The 21286-nt window shown below is 37.5% G+C and overlaps 1 protein-coding gene and 1 pseudogene across 3 annotated transcripts in view; both read right to left on the bottom strand.

The window, feature by feature from the left end:
- Positions 1–490: 490 nt before the first annotated feature.
- TRIP11 (thyroid hormone receptor interactor 11) overlaps positions 491–21286 on the bottom strand; it is an 80465-nt gene continuing 59669 nt past the window's right edge. For 2 of the 3 annotated variants that reach the window (XM_010350557.3, XM_074393463.1), the window contains exons 17-21: positions 10985–11066; positions 9805–9919; positions 8964–9080; positions 7163–7307; positions 491–4384 (exon numbers count right to left, since the gene is read on the bottom strand). In XM_010350557.3, the coding sequence (XP_010348859.2) occupies positions 4164–4384; positions 7163–7307; positions 8964–9080; positions 9805–9919; positions 10985–11066 (680 nt within the window). In that variant the 3' untranslated portion in view covers positions 491–4163. Of the gene's footprint in view, positions 4385–7162; positions 7308–8963; positions 9081–9804; positions 9920–10984; positions 11067–19034; positions 21266–21286 lie in introns of those variants that run through there. The other variant, XM_074393462.1, reaches the window with a different exon arrangement.
- Positions 19000–19515, bottom strand: LOC101044343 (transcription factor Sp3 pseudogene; annotated as a pseudogene).

Here is a 21286-nt window from a genome sequence, read left to right as displayed (position 1 = left end):
TCTTGCAAAAGGACCAGAGGCCAATGATATACAATACCCTCTGAAGGAAAAAGAAAAAAAAGGTTGGTTAAAAGCTCTCAGATTCTTTTTTTCTCTTTTTTGAGACAGAGTCTCACTTTGTCACCCAGGCTGGAGTGCAGCAGCACAATCTTGGCTCACTGAAACCTCTACCACCCAGGTTCAAACGATTCTCCTACCTCAGCCTCCCGAGTAGCTGAGATTACAGGGACGTGCCCCCATGCCTGGCTAATTTTTTATTTTTGTAGAGATGGGGTTTTGCTTGATTAGTATGAAAAAAAGGATCCTTCTCTCATACATAATCTCAAGCATCTTTTAAATCGTTCATACTTAAAAATTTCCAAGGCTGAAATAGTATCCTAATAGCAGACATCCGGTGAATAAAGACATTAGCTTCAGTAGTTCATCAACTACTGCTACAAACAACATGTGCAAGTCATTTCTCCCCTTCTAAAGAAAAAGTCAGCAGCTGTTTGCTAAAAAAATTTTTTATTGTGAATGAAGACATTGCCAACTTACATATATCATTTTTATTTGGAGTATTTTTTTGCCTTGCAGAGCTCCTGAGAAATTCAAAAATGCATTAACTTTAGCTCTATAAATAACACAACCTAATATTAAGGTTGGGTTGGAAATTTCCCACATTTAGATATTTCCCTAAAAATCAAAAGATAATTTATCAGTTTTACATAGAGATACCTATATAAGTATTTAACTTTTTAATAAGTTAAATAGTAAAGACTGGCAAATAATCACAAATGTCAGAACATTAAAGTAGCATTTTTTCCATAGGAATATGTAAAATAAATATCATCTATACTTACTAGATATTTACAAAATTTAAAGATAAGTTTTTGTTGATGGAAGATGTTTTAAATACTTCAATATGTGGAGAACTTCATTATCTTTAAAAATCACATTCAAATGCTTTTAAGTTTGATGCATAATAGGGTTTTCTAAAAAGTTCCCATCACTCTCCTGTCCCTGAAGACAAAGTTTTCCCCACATCTACTGACTGGATAAGTATTTTGATAGTTTCTGTACTCTGTTCAATTAACTGTTAAGAGGTTAAAAGAAATGAAAGGCTTTATTTGGGGGGATACTGGACACTTAATTGGATAGTGGGAAAGAAGCCATTCCTTTATTCCTAGGTTTTTGTTGTTTAGCTCTGTTTCATTTCTTAAAAATCAAGAATGACAGGAATGAAAATTCAAACAATTTAATCCAGTATTATGCTAAAATTAAATTCAATAGTTGGATGAATTTTCTACTACAGTATAGAGGTTGAAAACCATTTGGAATGTGGTGAAAAACTATGGCAGCGAAGGCGGAATTCAACCACAAATTCTACTGAGGGGATAGAGAAATAAACAGAAGAATTACTGTAGTTAAAATATTGCAGTTAAACACACGGTTAGCAATGTCCTATTGCCAACATTAGAATTATATGCTTCATCACTGTCTGGTTACTAAGACGATTTGGTGAGCAGGTGGTTCATCTCTGACACAACTAAGTCTCAGAAAAGTCAATGACTTATATCTGGTTTAGATCAACGAACACTTAGTATGCATACCAGTCAGCTATAGTTTCAATGACATAATGAAAACATTAGGTACTATAGCTTTTTTTTTTTTAAAAGATGGGGTCTCACTGTGTCTCTCAGGCTGGAGCGTAGCGGTGCAATCTTGGCTCACTGCAACCTCCGTCTCCTGGCGTCAAGAAATTCTCCTGCCTCAGCCTCCCGAGTAGCTGGGATTAAAGGCAACTGCCACCCACGCTTGGCTAATTTTTGTATTTTTAGTAGAGATGGGGTTTCACCATGTTGGCCAGGCTGGTCTCAAACTCCTGACCTCAGGTGATCCACTCGCCTCGGCCTCCTAAACTTCTGGGATTACAGGCGTGAGCCACCGTGCCTGGCTGGTACCATAGCTTTAGGATAAGGTCACATACTAATTTAAATAGCAGCCATTTAATATCATGCTCTGTGATGTTTAGCTATGCAGTCCACCCACAACAGCTTTTAAACTTATATTAAACTACGGGATGAGAGGGGGACAGGCTCTTTTGGTCAGAGAAGGAAATACTCAATAATGTCAGAAAAGGCATTTCAAATATGATGATATACTACTTAAATACCAACCATGCATCTCTTTCAAATTAAAAGAGAAAACTTTTTACATATTCTATTTCTTAAAAATAAAGTACCATGTGTCTTTTTTTAACCTAGAAACTAGTATTTCATTTGCTCCCCACTGAACTGAAACTTTAATGGCAGGCAGCAAATACTGTAGGATAGTCAGTGAAAGTGTCTTTGTCAGGAGCATATGAAAACCAAGGAGTAACTCAGAGAGAAATAATAATGGGCAAAAACCAAGAGGAGGCGGTTGGACAGTTCTAATACTGAACCTGTATGATAACTGCCTTTAAAGCATACTAAATAAAGAATGGCAACATAAACCAGTTATCTGAGGAGATGGGAGACATTCTGAAGCAGCATTCTCAGTTACTTCATTTTTCAGAAAAACAAGTTTCACCTATCAACATATAATTAAGACTTCCAGTCTTCCAAATACATTAGAAATACAGTTAATCACAGCAAAACTTACAAACAACCCAATTTAGTTCTGGCCTCAGCCAGGCCTATTTACATATTTGAATTTGTTTTATCTTTTCTTGTTATACAAATGTTTATATTTTAAAAGCATATAGAAATTTATAAAATTTGCAAGAAATATCTTTTTAAATGTACAACTTCAACAACTAATAAAAATATGAACATCCAGATATAGTTAAGTTTCAAGTTGGGATTTTTTTATGATGGCTTTATAAAAAATTAAAGAAATACTCTCTTAAGTTTCGAACATCTGGGTACTGGTGCTATCAAAGTGATTTCACTGCCTCTGTGAACACCGTGATGAGAACAGCTGAGTCTCGGACTGCTGTACCTCATATGTCAACACCGCAGACAGGCAGGAAGTGGCACGCATGTTCAGTGATATTGCTAATTATACTTATGTAGATGCAGCTGTATAGTTTAATTTATATGAAAGTTTTATGAATTTGTGTAAAGAAACATTTAGTTTTAAGATGATATCTTTAAATAGATACCTTAGCTGTTAAAACTAAGTGATACATCTGCACTATATACTCAACAATAAAAAGAAACAACTGGTGATACATCCAAAAACTTGGATGGATCTCTTATGCTGAGTGAAAAAAAAGTCAGCCTCAAGAGGTTACATATTGATTTCACTTATAGAACATTTTTGAAATAACAAAGTTGCTGAGATGGAGAATAGTTACTGGTCGCCAGGGATTAAGGAGAGGGCCAGGGAGAGAGGTGGCTATGATTATGAGAGGGTGACACGGGGGATACTTGTGATGGAGGTGCTGTATCTTGACTGGTGGTAGTCACATGAATCTACACAGAGGGCCAGGTGGAGTGGCTCATGCCTGTAATCCCAGCACTTTGGGAGGCTGAGGTGGGAGGATCACTTGAGCTCAGGAGTTTGAGACCAGCCTGGCAGCATAGTGAGACCCCATCTCTGTTTAGAACAAACAAAAAAAGCATCTACACACATGATGACATTGCATAGGACCAAATACATACTTCATCTCAGGGCACCTATGACCTTCCAGGGACAATCTTGTTGGCCTGTCTCCACAAAGTCCTCTAAAGATGATCAATATATACTTCAGATCAACTTTCCGCAAAGCAGAGAAACCACTACTAGCATTTTTTTATTCTTCATTAAAAAAAAAAAAAACAAAAAACACTCTCTTGATAAACCACAATCTCTAGCTTAAATGAGCTTGGAAATCACAGCAGGAAATAAAAAGCTGACATACAGCTACCAGCATGTTTGTCTGTCTGTATTTCTGTAAATTAAGATAAAAGATAAATCAAATGTTCCTAGTTTAAATAAGATCAAATCAGAAGGAATAAAGCAGATTACATAGCAAACTTTTGCTCCTGACACCTGCAATTTCTAAAAGCATTAGGAATATTTTTATTAAATTCAGAGAAAGCACAACTGCAAACAAATACATGACTTTTTCCCAAAGGCCACTTTGTGATAAAGTACATACGTATAGTGTTCATGGTTCCTTTAAAGTGCTAGATTGTCTCTGGCTTGAAAATTATCTATTGCTTCAAAAGGTCTTTCAGCACAACCCCAGCGCTGTTGTCAGGTAACACTGGCAAAGGTGTAAATGTGGGCAAGACATCTGAGATGGGTTTCAGAAGAAGATGCCCGGGTCCACCAGGTCCATGTCCAGCTGGGTTAATAAGAGGCACAGCTGCCGAGCGAGGAGCCAAAAATGGATTTACATCTGTTCTTCTACCAGATCTGGATTCTGCTGTATCTAAAGAATAAAATGTGGATTTAGTCACCTATCCTTCACAAAGAAGTCAAAATGAGATAACTCTCTGAATATAAGTAATAGCATAAAAAAAGTTATCTGTGTGGCTGGGTGCAATGGTTCACACCTGTAATCCCCTGTAATCCTAGCACTTTGCGAGGCCAAGGCAGGCAGATCACGAGGTTAGGAGTTCAAGACCAGCCTGGCTAACACGGTGAAACCCCGCCTCTACTAAAAATTCAAAAATTTATCCAGGCGTGGTGGCGCACACATATAATTGCAGGTACTCAGGAGGCTGAGGCAGGAGAATCACTTGAACCCAGGAGGCAGATGTTATGGTAAGCGGAGATCACACCATTGCACTCCAGCCTGGGCAACAGAGCAAGACTCCATCTCAAAAAAAAAAAGAAAGAAAAGGAAGTTATCTGTGTAATATTGTTAAATAATTGATTAACAAAGATATTTTAAAAAATCAATTTCCCACTACTGTCAACTTAAAAATTCTACCTCGACGGTAATAACATTGGTATTCAGCACATCTTTTTGGACTGTTCTTTATTCAAAATAAAAGCACAAATAGGCCGCAATTCCTAAACACAAATACTAATTTGTATGGCTAAAATCCGACTAATGTTCACTCTTGGTAATTCAAAACATTTTCTGATAAAAACAATGCTATATATGTGTTTTAAGTTCCCAGATTTGGCCCCTGAGCAAAAGTAATTCATACGCTGCTGGGTTCTAGCTCCCATAAGCAGGGTCTATGAAACACTGGAGGTGAAAGAGGTGAGAAATAAGAGGAATTAATAGGGAAAGAAAAGGAGAGAGAAGAGTATTTGTATGCTTATCTAATACTTTATTAAACACACTAAAACTCTTGCTTTATACTTCAACACCAGATATATAACTGAAGAACTTCATTTACCATAATAACAGCTTTTTAAATGGTGTCATCTATGTTGCAAGGCAAACTCTTTACTTACCCACCTGAATAATGAAGGACTTGAGGAGTTACGTTTTCCCCAAATAATTGTAATCATTAAGAAAAACAAACCCATATTACAATCATAACAGGTGAATTAATATTACTTTACCAAAAGAAAAGACATATACATACCTTACCTGATCATCTTTTAAGCAGTCAAAGGTTTGAAAACAATCTTGATTATTCTTCTATGAAGTTGGGCTATACAATTCCTTTATATTGGAATAGTTAAATTCCTAATGTCTTAGTAACAGATTCTGCTTTAGTGCCCAAAACCACTGACAACTTCATTGGTAAAGGACAAGCAATCCTTTGAAGGTGCCCACTTCAGCAGTGAGAAACTCAAATAAGAGAGACTGGAAGCAAGGAAAGCACTAAGACAAATTCATCAAATCTGCTTATCACTGGGCACCCTTAGAGGTCTCTAGCTGTGCTTTCCTGTGAATGACAACTTTCCAAACTCTGGGCAAGTTCCTGGTGTTACCTAGTGTTACACATTTCCAAATTCAGGATTAAAGACTAAGCTTGCTTAATTCATGCAAAGCCTGTATCAACCCAGACCATCACCAGCTTTCATCTCCCATCAATACAAACCAAGCTGGGCACTGAACTTGATAAAAGGAAGGGGAAAGGTAGGAAGCAGGAAGAAAATAAAAGAGAAAAAAAGTGGAATGGAGGAAGAGGTAGAGAGAAGAGAGAAGGAGAAGGGAAGAAAAGGGAAAGGAAGGGTGGGAAAAGAAGGGGAAGGGAAGAAGGGAAGAGAGGGAGGGAAAGAGCCTGCTATAATGAATTTGGGAATCTGTTTCAAGATGCTACAACCTAGTGTAACAAGAAAAAATGTTTTTAGTATAGTTTACACCTCTTAGATAAAACTATGACTTTTCACTACATTTAGTAGGCAAAACTATTCTCTAAATGACCGATAAGTTTTACTACTTTCCCTTTCTATGTAAAATATTTGTCTAAACATTAGAAGTTTTAAAAATTTCAGAATATAAATTCTTTATCCAAATTTAAGCATCTGATGTGATATGAGTATATAACATATAACATAGTACAGTCCAATTAGTAAACACGTTAGTCTATATTAAAATATGAAGGTTTCAGAAAAGAGCTCTTCCAATAAACAATTTGTTTACAGTCCAACAGCTTATAATTCAATTTCAACGTGGGAAATTTTCCTGCATGCTGGCATACATGATATGAACATAAATAAAATCCTTACAATCTAGTAGGACAGAAAAATATGTATACACGTTAGCAACCACCAATTATCCATTTCTAGACAGATCTTTCAACATAAAAAGAGTGCTTTCTACATTCTTAAGAGTCCAGTCAGCTTATTAAACTGCGCTTATATATATTAACATACCAATGTTCAGTTACTGACTGCAGCACTTAAATTTTAAAAGGAGAAAAACCCTTTTCAAACTATAAACTATACATCCAACTCAGATTAGCAAGAAGCACCATTAGAGAGGAAGGAAAGCAGGTGGTTTAACTAGGTCTCCACCACTTCCAGAGGAAGAATTCAAAGCTGGTTAGGCAGATAGAGAAGAATTATTCTGATATACAAAGGGAAGATATTTTTACCATTTAAATTAATCTAAACCAATTAAATATCCAATTGCTACAAGAATATATGACGCAAAAGCCTAATGCCTGATTGGAATTCTGGAAATCTTCATTGCACATTTTCAAAAACGCTAAAAATTTAGTTAGTATCACTGTGAAACATAATCATATTAAACATTCAATTTTTAAAATATAGAAAAAAAACAAATCTCTAGTTTTACCTTTAAAACTTTCTGGAGTATTTGCATCTAGTTTTCTCCTTCCTGGTGAATCCAGAGGTTTCATATCATGAACAGAAAGCTTTGGTGGTGGAATGGATGGATGAGATTCTGTTTCCAGAAATTTAACAAAAAGTTCTGAAAAAGACTAAGAAAAAATACTTTGGTTTTATTAGGCTAGATAATTAAGTTATATTCACTACAACTAAGAGAATTTACCAGCTTTTCTAATTAAATATTAAAAACTAATCACGCCATTTGAATCATTTTTTTTTTTTTACAAATCAGTTTTACGAACAATTGAAAACAGCACTTTAGATAGATGATCGTTACTACAAAAATCTAACAATTTAATCCAGGCGTCCCCAAACTACGGCCCGCGGGCCACATGCGGCCCCCTGAGGCCATTTATCCGGCCCCCTGCTGCACTTCAGGAAGGGGCACCTCTTTCATTGGTGGTCAGTGAGAGGAGCACAGTATGTAGCGGCCCTCCAACGGTCTGAGGGACAGTGAACTGGCCCCCTGTGTAAAAAGTTTGGGGACGCCTGATTTAATCAATAGTCATTGATGATAACACTCACTTTTAACATCTCATGGTCAGAATTAATTAGCCAACTGATGATATTTATTTTTCTTGCCATCAATGAATAGCATTTAATGAATCTGATCATTTTAATAACTATTGACATAAACAAAAAATTATACGAGGGGCTGGGCATGGTGGCTCATGCCTGTAATTCCAGCACTTTGGGAGGCTGAGGTGGGAGGATCACCTGAGGTTGGGAGCTCCAGACCAGCCTGACCAACATGGAGAAATCCCGTCTCTACCAAAAATACAAAAAAATTGGCCAGGTGTGGTGGCACATGGCTGTAGTCCCAGCTACTTGGAGGCTGAGGCAAGAGCATCTCTTTAACCCAGGAGGCAGAGGTTGCAATGAGCAGAGGTTGCACCATTACACTCCAGCCTGGGCAGCAATAGCTAAACTCCGTCTCAAAAAAAAAAAAAAAAAAAAAATTATACGAAAGGAAAACACACATTAGACATAATTTTCTAAAGTCAGGTCCTACCAATGAATATAGCAAAAGATCACCAATAACATTATCAGATTAAAATAATGTACTGTAGACCTTTCCTTTAAATTAAATTTTATGCCAGCCAAGTAAAACAGGGTTTCCTCTTTAACCAGCTCTGGGTAAGTCATCTATCCTCAGCATCCTTTTCATTAAAAAACTGTGAGAAAGAAACTCCACATTCTAACTCATACTACTACTCAATTCAATTAATATTCATCTAGAGCCTACAACATACTAGGCACTGTGTTTTAATGTTCATTAACTGCCTCCTCCTTTAAGAATACAAGTTTTATGAGGGCAGGCACCTTGTCTATCCAGTTTGCAGCTGCATCCTCAGTGCTTGGAAGAGTCTAGCTCACAGCAGGTACTCAGTAAGTATTCACTGGCTCAACAATTTGGAACACACACGAATAAAATAAATCCTCTATCTTGCTACTATAATTTAGTAGCAATACTGCCTATGGCAGCATGATCAAGTACAAAGGAAAAATTAATATTTTGAAAAATAAAAGCACCATATAGAGTTAAAATAAAGCCTATATGCAATAAAATTATGAAAACTGTCTTGTTATCCTTAAGCTTAATCACCTCTCTGGAACTCAGTTTCAGCAACTTCAAAATAAAAGGGTTGTGTAAAATAATTTTTAAAAGACATCTGATTCTTTGCAAATGAATGCAATATACAGTCATTTCTCTGTTCACTTTAAGCAAGAATAAAATTGGTTCTTACACTATTAAACACAGATTGCTGATTTGGTCTCAAAGGTGTGGTGGGAACACTTTTTGATCCTCCTCCAAACCATCCAGTCATCCACCTGGTAACACCGCCCTGATCATCATGAAACAACTGAAAGATCATTTTAAAACAGACACATATCAGCACAAGAAAAAAAAAAGAACCACTTTCACATGATTTCTGATAGTTGTAGCATGGTTTTCAAGTTCAAATCCTAGTAAATGTTTCCTACTGATAGAGGCTACAGATACAACAAAATGCCACCCCAAGCACAATCTCAAATGAAAGTTTGGGAATATTTCAACATTTCAGCATCCTGACATGAGAAGCGCTTTGTAAGTCATAAAACATTTAGCCTGGGCGCAGTGGCTCATGCCTGTAATCCCAGCACTTTGGGAGGACAAGACGGGTGGATCATGAGGTCAGGAGTTCGAGACTAGCCTGGCCAAGGTAGAAAAACCCCGTCTCTACAAAAAAATACAAAAAAATAGCCGGGCATGGTGGCGGGCACCTGTAATCCCAGCTACTGGGAGGCTGAGGCAGGAGAATCACTTGAACCCAGGAGGTGGAGGTTGCCGTGAGCCAAGATCACGCCATTACACTCCAGCCTGGGGAACTCCGTCTCAAAACAAAAACAAAAACAAAAACACAACATTTAAACTAAAATCATACATACTGAACAAATCTACCTCCTCAATGTTGTAAGAAGTAATTCCATTTCCGCACTGAGAAAATTACACTCAGTAAAAGCTACATATAGTAAAAGGAAGTACTTGTCTACAAAGCCACTATCCGGGTTATGAATGTGTTCAGATGGCTTTCATTGTCTCGTCACCTGCTCCATCTCCTCCCTCCTGACACCCAGGATGCTCCCCATCAACCGTAACACTTCATGACGCTGATTTTTCGGTGTGTGGAAATGACCAACGAAGAGGTTTCTCATTAGGACTCTATGAAAAGAAAGGCAGAAACAGCTCAAGCAAACTCACATTAAGTGCACCCAAACACTAAACAGAGAAATATTTAATTAAACAATTACATATTTCTTTATAAAAAAAGTCTAAACAAAATATTTTAAAGTGTCTTAAAAAATCTTGACAAGTCTAATTAATATTTCAAACAAAACAAAATAAAAAAGTATTTCAAACATCCCAAAATGTATACCTTTTAAAACATCACTTCCTAGCCTCCCACTTTCTTCAACCCAGTAACTGACTGAGGTGGTACCACCTTAGTAATTCCAAGCGTCTGACTGGGCTCATGTTCACCTGAGCAGAAGCTCATATGGTGACGACTACTGTGTTTAATGTTATGCTTTTATTTCCCCATCCAAATACATTTTAAAAATATTAAATGAGCTATTGTTGCATGTATATCTAGGTTTCAGAGATAATACATTTGAGCAAGATTATGTTCACTTAAGGACAGTAAAAGAAGCAAAAAAGAACAGTAAAATTAAATTTTTTTATTTTCTAAATACTTTTTACTGAGGTGATATTTTTTAACTCTTCCTTTTTTTTTTTGGAGTTTCGCTCTTGTTGCCCAGGCTGGAGTGCAATGGTGAGATTTCAGTTCACCACAACCTCTGCCTCCTGGGTTCCAGCAATTCTCCTGCCTCAGCATGTGCCACCATGCCTCGCTAATTTTGTATTTTTAGTAGAGACAAGGTTTCTCCATGTTGGTCAGGCTGGTCTCCAACTCCCAACCTCAAGTGATCCACCTGCCTCAGCCTCCCAAAGTGTTGGGATTACAGGCATGAGACAACATGCCTGCCCAAGCTCTTCCACAGTGTTTTAAGAAAAAGAATGAGTTGAAAAAAATCTACACTAAAAAATAAAGGAAGGTAAGTGATTCTGTTGACCCCTCATTAAAGCTGCATCTTTCTTCACTATAGAGTAAGAAAAAGAAAAGGCTCTTGAAAAATTTAATCACATATAAATATTTACATGGAGGTTTTTTTTTTTTTAAACCATAATTTCCACAAAACACACAAACATTAACAGGAAAAAGCATACTTGTCCACTTTTCCTTCTGAGCTGTTTGCTAAGTTCATCAATTTCTTTTGTACATCATCCAGCATTTCTTGTCGGAGCTCATCTGTTTTAAAATATGTGAATAAAGATAGCCATTAACTGATTAAATAGTCTGGATGACTATATAATGACATTTATGAGATCTTTATTATAAACTGAATATATGCACTTATTCTAATTATATTCCCAATTACTTCATTCAATTGGAAATTCAATTACTTCCATCTCTTCTTTGGTCCAGAGAACTAGGCTCTCATACAGAAATCCTCTAGAAGCCAGAGTGCATTAATTCACATGGTTTACTCCCAAGAAAGTAATCAACTCTGTAACAGAACACTGAAAAACTAAGAAAGGTTTTTATCCTCTTTAAAAACTTAATAGCAAAGAAGAGATTTTCATCACTGCCTCCTTGCATGAAACATTTCCAGAGCCACTCTAATGGGAGGAAGTGGAAAGGACAATTTAATATTTTCCTTTTTCTATTTTCCTGGCCAGACACTGTTTTTGGTGAGCTAAGAAGTGTATCTAACACAACTAAGACCATGGCTCAGGATGTAGCTGATAGGGCAAACTATTCTGGGGGTAAGGAAATTGCAAAACATAATTTAGGCAATCAGCGCTAATATACAAAATCAAGATACTATAGCTTATGACTGACTTAGAAGGATGCCTGGACTACTTTATTTTTAAATCATTCTTTAAAAAGGAAGCAAAATCCATAAAATCTTGGTGGAATAGTTGGAATTTAAGCAGTATTAAAGGCAAAGTCTAGAATTACAACAAGAGATACCCTGTTTATAAATTCAGCCATGCCAAGGGGCAAGGATTTCTGGACTAAGGAACTCTGAGTCAAACATGAAGTTTATACCTGTTATACCAGAAATGAATAGTTTGAGCTGAAAGAGATGCTCACTAATTTTAAGCTAGATTATAAGTTTTTGTTCTGAAAGAAATGAAGAGGAGAGCTCCATTCTAGAAACATTCACATCCAAATGCTAGACTCTGCCACAAACGTTTTCTTTGGATTATGCTGCATTTTTCTAGTAATAGCTGGATACAACCTCCTTTATCAGATATATGACTTACATTTTTTTTCCCATTCTGTGAGTTGTCATCTCACTTTCTTGATACTTTTGAAACACAGGTTTTCCATTTTTATGAAGTCCAATGTACTTTTCTTGTTGCGTGTGCTTTTGGTATCTTATCTAAGAAACTATACCTAACCCAACACCTATGTTTTAAGCATTTTATGGTTTTAACTCTAAAATGTAGGTCTACCATCCATTTGAGTTAATTTTTGTGCATGGTGTGAGGTAGGGGTCCAGCTTCATTCTTTTGCACATGGATATCCAATTGTTCCAGCATTATATGGTGAATAAACTATTCTTTTGGCACCCTTGTTGGAAATCAACTGACCATAAACGTATGGTATATTTCTAGACTTTAAATTCCCACTGTAAGAATTCTCCAAATGTTTTGTCTTTTTTTTTCCTGCCTGGAAAGCTCTTTTCCATCAGTACTGCCTATTAACTCCTGTTCACCTTTCATGTGTGTTTCCAACTCACTTTCTTAAAGAATTTTCCTCTAAGCCTTAGAGATTAGGCCAGGTCTGTTTATGTTTTCATTCTGCTCTGTACAATGCCCAAAATTCTGATTTATGGTACTAAATTCATAAACAAAATATCTTGTTTAACTGTTTACGATGGCCTGTGGTTTTTCTAAATTGCAAAAATCTAACTTGCAAAATGTCATTCATGTAATAGGCCAATTTTACCAAAATAGAGATGGTTGCCATAACCATATTATAAAAGCAAGGTTTGTATTTGGAAAATCTACTACACTTTTCCTTTCCTGTCTTTCCAGTAAGGAATTTAAACTTGGACGAAAGAGAGAGAGAGAAAGAGAGAGAGAGAGAAAGAAAAGGTGGGGGTGGACAGGACTATTATTAAAGTCTGAATCAGTAAAAGACACTTTAGATTCATAATGTACACATGTATACTACTAGCATATGGTGTTATCTGGGCCTTTTCTACCACAACATTCATTCTCAATGTAAATAGAACTCAGCAAATAAATTAATCTCCTGTCCCTGTTTTGACTTAACCATTCCCCTCACAAACTAAAGTAGGAGACAGAGTAAAGATGAGCATGATCTTCTCCTTCCTCATCCATTCCTCCCCAAGGCTACAAAAAGGCAGAGGACAGCTGGGCATGGTGGCTCACGCCTGTAATCCCATAACTTTGGAAGGCTGAGTTGGGTGAGTCACATGAGGTTGGGAGTTCAAGACCAGCCTAACCAACATGGAGAAACCCCGTCTCTACTAAAAATACACACTTAGCCAGGCATGGTGGTGCATGCCTGTAATCACAGCTACACTGGAGCCTGAGGCAAAATAACTGCTTGAACCCAGGAGGTGGAGGTTGTGTCGAGCCGAGATCATGTCATTGCACTCCAGCCTGGGCAACAAGAGTGAAACTCCATCTCGAAAGAAAGAAAAGAAGGAAGAGAGAGAAAAGAAAAGAAAAAGAAAGCAGAGAAATAGAGATCAAACTTAGCTACCCTGCCCCCAATCCCCACCTTTCCTTTCTCTGAGATTTCCCTTCTCCTACCTACTTTCCTCTAAAATTAATAATTTGTACATTGATTACATGTTTCTATGGTAATAATTTGGTTATACTGGGCTATATAAAAATATATGTAAGTACATGTATTTGAGACAGGATCTTGCTCTGCTGCCCAGGCTGTGGCATGACCACAGCTCACTGCAGCCTCAAACTTCTAGGCTCATGCCATCCTCCTGCCTCAGCCTCAGGAAAGAGCTAAGATTACTAGTGTGTACTACCACAACCAGCTAATTTTTAATTTTTTGTAGAGATGGGGTCTCACAATGTTGCCTGGGCTGGTCTCAAACTCCTGCGTTCAAATAATTCTGCCACAGTCTTCCAAAATGTTGAGATTACCAGTGTGAGCCACTGTGCCTGTCCCTACATAAAACATATTATGAAACTTAATTTCACCTATAGCTTTTTACTGTCTTAACATGGCCACTAAAAAATTTAAAATTACACGTGGCTAACAGTATACTCCCACTGGACAGTACTGCTTTAGAACATAACCAGGATATAACATTACACTATACTGTCTCTTATTTAAAAAAAGAGGCTGGGCGAGGTTGCTCACACTTGTAATCTCAGCACTTTGGGAGGCTGAGGTAGCTGTATTGCTTGAGCTCAGGAGTTTGAGACCAGCCTGGGCAACATAGCGAAACCCTGTCTCTACAAGAAATACAAAAATTAGCCAAGTGTAGTGGCATGAACCTGTAGTTCCAGCTACTTAGGAGGCTGAGGCAGGAGGACTGCTTGAGCCTAGGAGGCAGAGATTACAGTGAGCTGAGGTCACGCCACTGTACTCCAGCCTGGGCAACAGTGCAAGATCCAGTCTCCAAAAAAAAAAAAAAAGGAGAGAGAGAGAAAGTGAAATGACAGACATCTTCAGAGTAAAATTCACAAAGCAGAGCTGAGCCGGCTAAACTTTTTAGTAAAATAAAGTAGAAAATTTTAACTTTGCTCTATGAAAAACTGATGAAGAAATCAAACTGTGTAAAAGTCCAAATCAAAAATACTTTCTTGATGAAAACTCATTAAGATTGGCATAATTTGGCCAGGTGCGGTCGCTCACGCCTATAATCCCAGCACTTTGGGAGGCCAAGGCGGGTGGATCACCAGGTGAAGAGATCGAGACCGTCGTGGTCAACATGGTGAAACCCTGTCTCTACAAAAAAAAAAAAAAAAAAGATTGGCATAATTTTTATTAAAGTCTCTGTATTCAGAAAGGTAGAGTCAAAACATCCTTAAAGTGAAAATGACAAGGTTAAAATTTCCTAATCTATCAGAGCATGCAGTTTGTCCCTGAGCTAATGTGATGTGGAATGCAAAGGGCTGTTGCAAATTTAAGCAATAGTTAAAATATATTCTGATGTTTGAGGAATATATTTAGGGGGAATATGTTAGGGGGAAAAACTCAGAATTTAAGGGGCAAGGCTAGAAGGATGGTATTAACTATGAGGGGTTTGGAAAGGAAAAGAAAGTCAAACACCTACTACAAAGGTCCCCACCGATGCCGCTTCTTCTCCAGGTACCCTTACTTTCCTCCCATCAGACATTCTGAGTATTTCTCTACAAAAACTAAACTCGAATTCAAACCACAATTTGAAATCAGAACTGTATTTATATGGGCAGGCAAAATATGGTTATTCAGAAATGAGTTTTAAGCCAAATAAAATATTTCTGTGAAATAATCTCACATGCCAAAATAATTTTTTGGAAGAAAAAAAATAGGTGGAGGGGGCACATTAAAAGCTCAGCAATAAAGCAATTGAGATTTAGTCTAGTTTGGAGACAGAGTTACTCTATATCTGTGACATAGTAAAACTTGCCATAGCAGAGTCTCTTCTCTTGAACACCAAAGATGGTGCCATGGTCTTCAACATTTGGTTTGAAATAAAAATTGATAACAGCACATTGGCACATCATAATTTTACATTTTGTTTGTAATTAATGACAGTACACTATAATACTCCCTTCAGACAACATCTTAAAATGAATCATACTACATCTTAAAGTGAATCACACTGCTAACAAAGTCTTTTGGATATTTCATGACTAAGCTCCTGTAGGCAAGATCCAAGTCAGATTAGCTGAACGGTCACCTGACTGAGGAAAAAAAAAAAAACAGACCTTGAGAGTCAGAAGTGGATATGAATCATGTTCCTATCACCAGGGCCAGACTTTGCTGCCTATTTTGTAAAATGAACATGCATATCTCAAAGGATTTGAGAGAATCAACTGAATGATCAAATGTGACTTTTCTAAACAGTTAAGTGCCATATAAAGAATTAGTATTTATCTAATTTCTTATAACTAAAAAGTTCATATTTCAATCTAGCCTGAATCAGTATCACATATATTACTCTGTTTAATGTTAATATTTTGTGAGGTTCCCCCCTCCATTTTGCATGTTTGTCATCTTTGAGGCCAAGGAGTCAAGAGAAGGAAGAAAAAACTGTTAGATCATTTCACAAATATATATATGTGTCAAATTGCATCTGGTATCTTATTTGCATCTAGACGCCTTAAAAATTTAAGTCTAATATAATATTCAACCTAATAAGGAAATTTAACCTCTTCATTTAATTAAATAATCAAAACTAGAAATTAGATCTTTTTTATTACAGAATTTCAAGTTACACAAGATCACTTTTAGCATCAAATTATATATATAGGTATACATACTTTTAAAAAAATTTTTTTATTTTCATTTTTTTGAGACAAGAGTCTCACTCTGTCACCCAGGCTGGAGTATGGTGGTGCCCCAGCTCAATGAAACCTCTGCCTCCCAGGTTCAAGCAATTCTCCTGCCTCAGTCTCCTGAGTAGCTGGGATTTCAGGCACCTGCCTCTAGGCCTGGTTGATTTTTGTATTTTTAGTAAAGACAGGGTTTCACCATGTTGGCCAGGCTGGTTTTGAACTTCTGACCTCAAGTGATTCACCCACCTCGGCCTCCCGAAATGCTGGGATTACAGGTGTGAGCCACCATACCAGCCTAAATAATATCTGTTTTTAAAAGATACCATATATATTTGCAATTTGAGATTAAGCTTTATAAGCATCTGCTTTTTTTTTTTTTTTTTAAAGACAGAGGCTCACTCTATCACCCAGGCTGGAGTGCTACAGTGGCACAACCTCTGCCTCCCAGGTACAAGTGATTCTTATGCCTCAGCCTGCTGAGCAGCTGGGACTATAGGCATGCGCCACCACATCTGGCTAATTTTTTTGTATTTTTAGCAGAGACAGGGTTTCACCATGTTGGGCAAGCTGGTCTCAAACTCCTGACCTCAACTATCTATCTGCCTTGGCCTCCCAAAGTGCTGGGATAACAGGCATGAGCCACTGTACCTGGCCCTGCTTTGTCTTTTAGCTCAATTATTTTCAACTATATCTGATACAGAATTTGAAGGTCTAGAGTATATGGTAAATGTTTTATTGTCCCATTATTATAATTGTTCATTGTTGAGTGAAAAGTATCTTTTAAAATTCTAGGCCAGGCCTAGTAGCTCACACCTGGGAAGCCAAGGCAGAAAGATCATTTGAGGCCAGGAGTTCAAGACCAGCCTGAGCAACATAGAGAGACTCTGTCTCTACAAAATAATAATAATAAGACCTTGTCTCTTAAAAATAAAAATAAACTTCTACTTCTTAGCAATGAACTCACAGGAAAAGAATTTTATTAATATAGTATAATAACCTCATTAATCTGAATTCCACTAGATCAGAATCTGTGATTGGTTGAGGTCTACTGGATACTTTGTAGACCAAATTTGTATTCATTGGAGTTACTATGTACACTTGATCTTATATAAATACGTGTGTGTGTGTGTGTGTGTGTGTGTGTGTGTATGTGTACATTTTTTACAAGACCAGCAATGTAACTTATTTTGTACATATTTAAATTGAAAATATAAACAATAATTAAAAAATAAAAAGAAAATACAGCATAATAAAAAACATATGTTTCTCAATTAAATGTACTGGATACACATAAATTTTAAGGGAAGAAGTAAAAAGGAAAATGATGATTAGTCTTCAAGTGCAGACTGACTACCTAGACCAAAAAAAAAGACTGTAAAAAAATCGTAAAACCTCTAGTTTTTCTAAGACTAAGATCCATATGGTTGGAGCATCGTCACCATGGAAGTGATTTTGTTATATGTGCATATGTTATACTTTACTGGTAATTTACGTGATGGCTTTTAGGGCCCTGGGAGACATACAGTTTTTGGAAACAAGACTGGATAAAAATCACTGCTAAGATGAAATACACCTTATTTTTTTTTTTGGTACTCCAATAGTCAAGAAAAGGGATAACTCACTGTAACATTTTCTTACCACCCAAATGCCTGGACCTATACATTTTAAACTTTTTTAAACATTGGTTATATTGCCCAACTTCATTATTGAAGAATATTTAACAAGACATTATTTTGGCAAATTAAATCTTAAACCTGGCTTTTCAACAGTATTCCGTGTTAAAATGTAGTTTTCAAAATCTTACAAGAGTAATGCTTAAAATAGTGTATACAGTTAACCTAATTAAAATAATTGGCCGGGCGCGGTGGCTCACGCCTGTAATCCCAGCACTTTGGGAGGCCGAGGCGGGTGGATCACGAGATCAGGAGATCGAGACCATCCTGGTCAACATGGTGAAACCCCATCTCTACTAAAAATACAGAAAATTAGCTGGGCATGGTGGCGCGTGCCTGTAATCCCAGTTACTCAGGAGGCTGAGGCAGGAGAATCGCCTGAACCCAGGAGGCGGAGGTTGCAGTGAGCCGAGATCGCGCCATTGCACTCCAGCCTGGGTAACAAGAGCGAAACTCCGTCTCAAAAATAAATAAATAAAATAAAATAAAATAAAATAAAATAAGTAGCTTCAAAATGCCAAATTGATAAGCTAAGTAAAGCCTGCATTATGTAACATTTGCTTGGAAACTTGATTTGTCAGTTATGCATAATAAAAATTCCAGTCATCAAGAAAATTACAAAATTTTTTATCATACCATGATTTCTTTCACCCACCAGCGTTCTTATCTTACAATAGATAAATACCAACATGTTCTTATTTTTACACTAAACCACACAGGATTGATGCATTTGGTTAGACCACCATTCACACTGTTAAATTCCATTTTCTCTTAATATAACTTGGTAAAATTTCACTTCTTCTAGATTCCAGAAGTACCTACAAAAGCCATGCAATTTTACCATTTTTAATATACTATGGAATATCACACAAAGGCATTTCAGTGTCATGTATAACCAAGTTACTGTCAATCCAAAAATTTTTGCACATCAATAAAAAGATATCTAAGAACTTAGGAACAATATTCTTCTTACTACTGTATAAAAATAACCACAATGAATAAGTATTTGTGTAATATTTACGCCACTGTCTCATTTCCAGAAACTGTGACAAGCTGTAAAGGTATTTCAGTGTTGGTAAGGATATCTTAATTGCTGGTGGCCAAAGTATTAACAGTTTCTATCCCTGAAACAGAACCTTGTTGAAGATCTGCAAGGATAAGTGTTGTTCCTCCTGCAGTAACCAAAGTATTATCTCACACAGCTTCCACAGATGCCAGCACTGTACTGCTAGAGTGAATATCTTTTTTATTCTGGTGTTTTAATATGTTTGGCAAGGTGGTCACTTCTCACAAAGCATTTTGAACATTCTGGACAAATTTCTTCTCACCTGTATGTGTTCTTCTGTGCCTCTGTAATTCATCACTTCGAGTAAATCTTTTAGCACAGTACATCCAGTTACAAACAAAAGGGTGTTCTCCAGAATGCCAATGCAGATGAGCTCTCAGATGTGAGGTCTTCCCACAGACTTTACCACATCCTGGTATATGACAAATGTGTTACTTGTTTTTCCCCAAGATTGGTAGTTCTCCCATCACCTTCTTTACAGTTGGGACAAGTGCAAGCTACCCTCCGAAGTCTTTTTCCTTCTTGATGTCGTTGGCCCACTTCTTCATCTACCACTTGTACTCTTAAGTGTGTTAGGTCACTGGTATTCAAGGTAGAATTACCACTGAGCTGCCACTCTTCAGGAACAGGTTCTTTTTCCTTGATCCTAGTATCTGCAGGACGGTCAGCATTCTCTCCTCGATGTAGCTGTATACCAGTAGAATCTATAGAGTTCACTGTAACTGTAGATTTGGCTACTGACTAGTGCTTAGACTAACTGGAGTGGAAGTGAAGACTCTACCTGCTGCAACTTGACCAAGTGTGAATGTTTGAACATGCATCAAAGTTATTTGTTGGGCAGTAGTATGCTGTATTTGCAAATTTTGCAAATTCTGGACCCCTTTATACTTGAAACGTTTGCCAAGTTATCTGTCCAGAAGGGGTCATTGTCAGTGCGTGAATTAAAATGGTTCCAGGATTCAGCTGCAACTGAAGATTCTGCAAAGCTTGTTGTGACATATTTTGACCACTGGCTTGCACACCATGGATTGTCTGTGGTGTAATACCTTGCACAATTTGGGCTTGACTGGTTGGCTGCTGAGACTCCTGAAGTTGTAGATGTTGTACAACAGGCTGTGCTGTAGAAATCCGAACATTTTGTGCCTGTGTCTTCAGAAACAGGCGACTGGATATAATTTCCCTGAAGATCTGAAGAATGAACTGGCCCACTAGATGTAGTCAAGCTATTTGTGTTTTGTTGTAATATACCTGAACTGTCTATCGTAACACGCAACTGTGATGAAGAGGATATTAGCACAAATAAATCTGTATCAGTATTAGTTTCATTAATATCAGGAGAAACCACAACAGTCCTTTCTGAATTTTCTGAACTAACCATAGCTTGTCCTGTGTTTATCAAATGTCCATCAGCATTAATGCCTGCAGTCATTGTATAAGAACTGCCCGAAAATCCCAAAGTATCTTGATCGACACTATTGATTGGTACAAACGTAATATTTCCTGGCAGACCAAGAGGCACATTAGCAACTACTTGGGTTTGACCAGGAAAAGATGAATGACCAATTGCAACTGCCTGAACCTGGACTTGACCAGTCTGAGATATGAGATTCTGGATGTTAGCAGGAGGTGTTCCAGAGGCAAGCAAGGTTTGATTAGAGCCAGGAATGATCAGAATTTGACTGCTTTCTTGATTTATACCCCTATTATCTGAAGAGCCTGTGAAACCAGTTTGAACCTGTTGACCATCTGTTGACTGAATCTGTGGTATTACTTGATACTGAACATTGGACATGGTATCATTTGATGAATCTGATCCTGGTACAACTGAAAATATTTGTTGATTCTGCAAATTCTGCCCACTTGAAGCAGTGGCACTTGGAATCTGTACTAGATTACCAGCTTCATCTTTTATACTTGTAGGTGTGGCTGACAAAACCTCCCATTGGTTTGGTGCTCCTCCTAACTGCGCAGAAGCCAAATCACCTGTCGCTCCGGCGGCGGCCGACTCCTCCTCGTTGTCGCCAGGCGGTGGTAGCCCTATCTTGCTGCAGGTAGTGGCCAGCAGAGTGAGGGGTGACGGCTGAGTGTCCTGGGTTGCCGCCGCCGTCGCCACACCGTTTCCATGCTGTTGCTGCTGCTGCAGATACTCGCTGTGGCCGTCGTCACTGTCAATATCCATGGCAGCCATTTTCTCTTGTTTCATGGGCTTTTCGGGAGCTGCAGGCACAGAGCAGGATT

This window comes from Saimiri boliviensis, chromosome 2 (genome assembly GCF_048565385.1).
Source record: "Saimiri boliviensis isolate mSaiBol1 chromosome 2, mSaiBol1.pri, whole genome shotgun sequence".
Lineage (NCBI taxonomy): Eukaryota > Metazoa > Chordata > Mammalia > Primates > Cebidae > Saimiri > Saimiri boliviensis.
Note: the sequence above shows the minus strand (reverse complement) of the source record. Positions and strands in the feature narration are given on the sequence as shown.